Source organism: Limulus polyphemus, unplaced genomic scaffold (assembly GCF_000517525.1).
Source record: "Limulus polyphemus unplaced genomic scaffold, Limulus_polyphemus-2.1.2 Scaffold1802, whole genome shotgun sequence".
Taxonomy (NCBI): domain Eukaryota; kingdom Metazoa; phylum Arthropoda; class Merostomata; order Xiphosura; family Limulidae; genus Limulus; species Limulus polyphemus.
The window spans coordinates 82,127-83,967 of record NW_013667412.1 but is presented as its reverse complement, the minus strand read 5'-3'; the positions used below and the strand labels follow the sequence as shown (position 1 = coordinate 83,967).

General features: G+C 28.6%; 1 protein-coding gene across 1 annotated transcript in view; it reads right to left on the bottom strand.

Moving 5' to 3' along the window:
- Nucleotides 1-1,841, bottom strand: part of LOC106464985 (cyclin-dependent kinase 10-like) — a 161,055-nt gene that overhangs the window by 153,967 nt on the left and 5,247 nt on the right. Inside the window, exon 2 of the mRNA XM_022392802.1 lies at nt 238-331. Within this exon, the coding sequence (XP_022248510.1) occupies nt 238-321 (84 nt within the window). The 5' untranslated portion in view covers nt 322-331. The remainder of the gene's footprint in view (nt 1-237; nt 332-1,841) is intronic.

Below are 1,841 nucleotides of genomic sequence, written 5' to 3'. Positions count from 1 at the left end.
AAGAACTTGTGTCGCTTAAGTTTCGTCGGAACGAAGTTACGGAAAATCAATTAACAAACGGAGACGTAACAATATATATATATATATATCACAGCAACTTTTCTGTATTTTAATATGATCAAATATCTTAAAATTTTAAAAATCTTTATCATGAAACTTCCTTATTTTGGCTAACAAGTTTTCAAGCATGAAATAATTATATAATCTAGTTTTCAAATGTTGACAGATATTACTCACTATATCATGCTTAGGAATTTCAAACAGCTCTCCACTAGTAAAAGATGCTAGAACAGGTTTCTGGTTTGATACTGGTGCTGACATTGTTTATTACCTATAAATAATAAACAAGAGTTAAAAAACAAAAAAGAGCATTTTCCTTACTAAAAGTGTATTTCAGAGGTACAAACATACTTAAAGAAAATTATGCACTGAACTGTTCATAAAGTTTATTATTTATGCTTGAAATAATTTCAATGGTTAGAATAAAAAAAAATTAAAATTCACACTAAATAGTGCTAAAGTTAGGAAACAGCTATGAAGAAATATATATATAAATACAAGCCAGATACTCTAACAAAGTAAAGAAAGTACATGTAGCAAATATGAACGAAAATCTAGTTTAAGAAATAATGACAATATATGTAACTTATACGTGTTAAGATATACAAGTATCACCAGAAAAGTATATACTGTATCAGCATGATTCAGAAATACTTACAAAAACTGTCAGAAAGTGGCATTATCAATGATCACAAGTTTAGTTGGATGAAGTTGGATTATGTTCTACATGGCATAATAATTAAAATTGTATTATATAATATCACAATCTTGGGTGATGGAAAGTAAATCATGGGTTTATTCCAAGTAATAGAAAGAGTTGTGACTCAAGTATGAATGGAGAATTTAAACTGTGAAGAGTAGGCTGATAGAGCATCAGATGTTGTGAGGGGACCATAATGGTTATTCTTGATGACAATGAACGAAAATGGCTTACAAGTGATGCAACTCTTATTATGAAGATTTCTAGAAACTCTAGAAAATTATTTCAACTACCATTAAGAAAATTATTAGCTAACTAGTTCAGGCCCTTACATACTGTGTAGTAGGTAAAACATATACATCAAAGCAACTTTTTCTGTATTTTAAAATTGTAAATAATCATAAAAATCCTTATTATAAAACCACCTTAGTTTTGTTAACTAGTTTTCACATATGAGAATAATGTTAGAATCTTGTTTTATATAAAAGCTAGGTTTAAAATCAAGGTAAGTGAGCCAGCCCTGAAAAAAGCCCATAGACAAACCTAGAATTAGCCCTACATGTAAGCTTTATCATCTTCAAAAGTCCACGCTATAAGAACTATGGAACAAGTCTCTGTTTCTCAATAAGTTGCTAAAAGTTAAATATGGTAAGTTGTTATAAATGTATGCATCATTTAATACTTAAGTAATGTTAAACTATGAAGAATTAAAATCATAAATAATTTTCAACATTAAACTGGTATACAATTAAAAACATTTTATTTAGGCCTTCAAATAGTTGACGACTCTACATGTTTCGACATTACAACGTCATCCTCAGGAGTAAATTACAAGACAATTGCCAAAGTATTTATAACTTGTTAGTAGGTCATTGACCTGTGTGTTATTTTTTATACATTCACGCTAAACCATTCAAAGGAGATCAATCCACATTCTTGCAGAAATATTCGCCATGCCTTCACCTCTATTTAATACTACATGATCTTTTTTATGTCTTATTATTTATAACGATTCATGAATATTATTAACAATTAAACTTTTTGGTTAAGCTCATATTATAGTTTTCCACAAAATATTGTG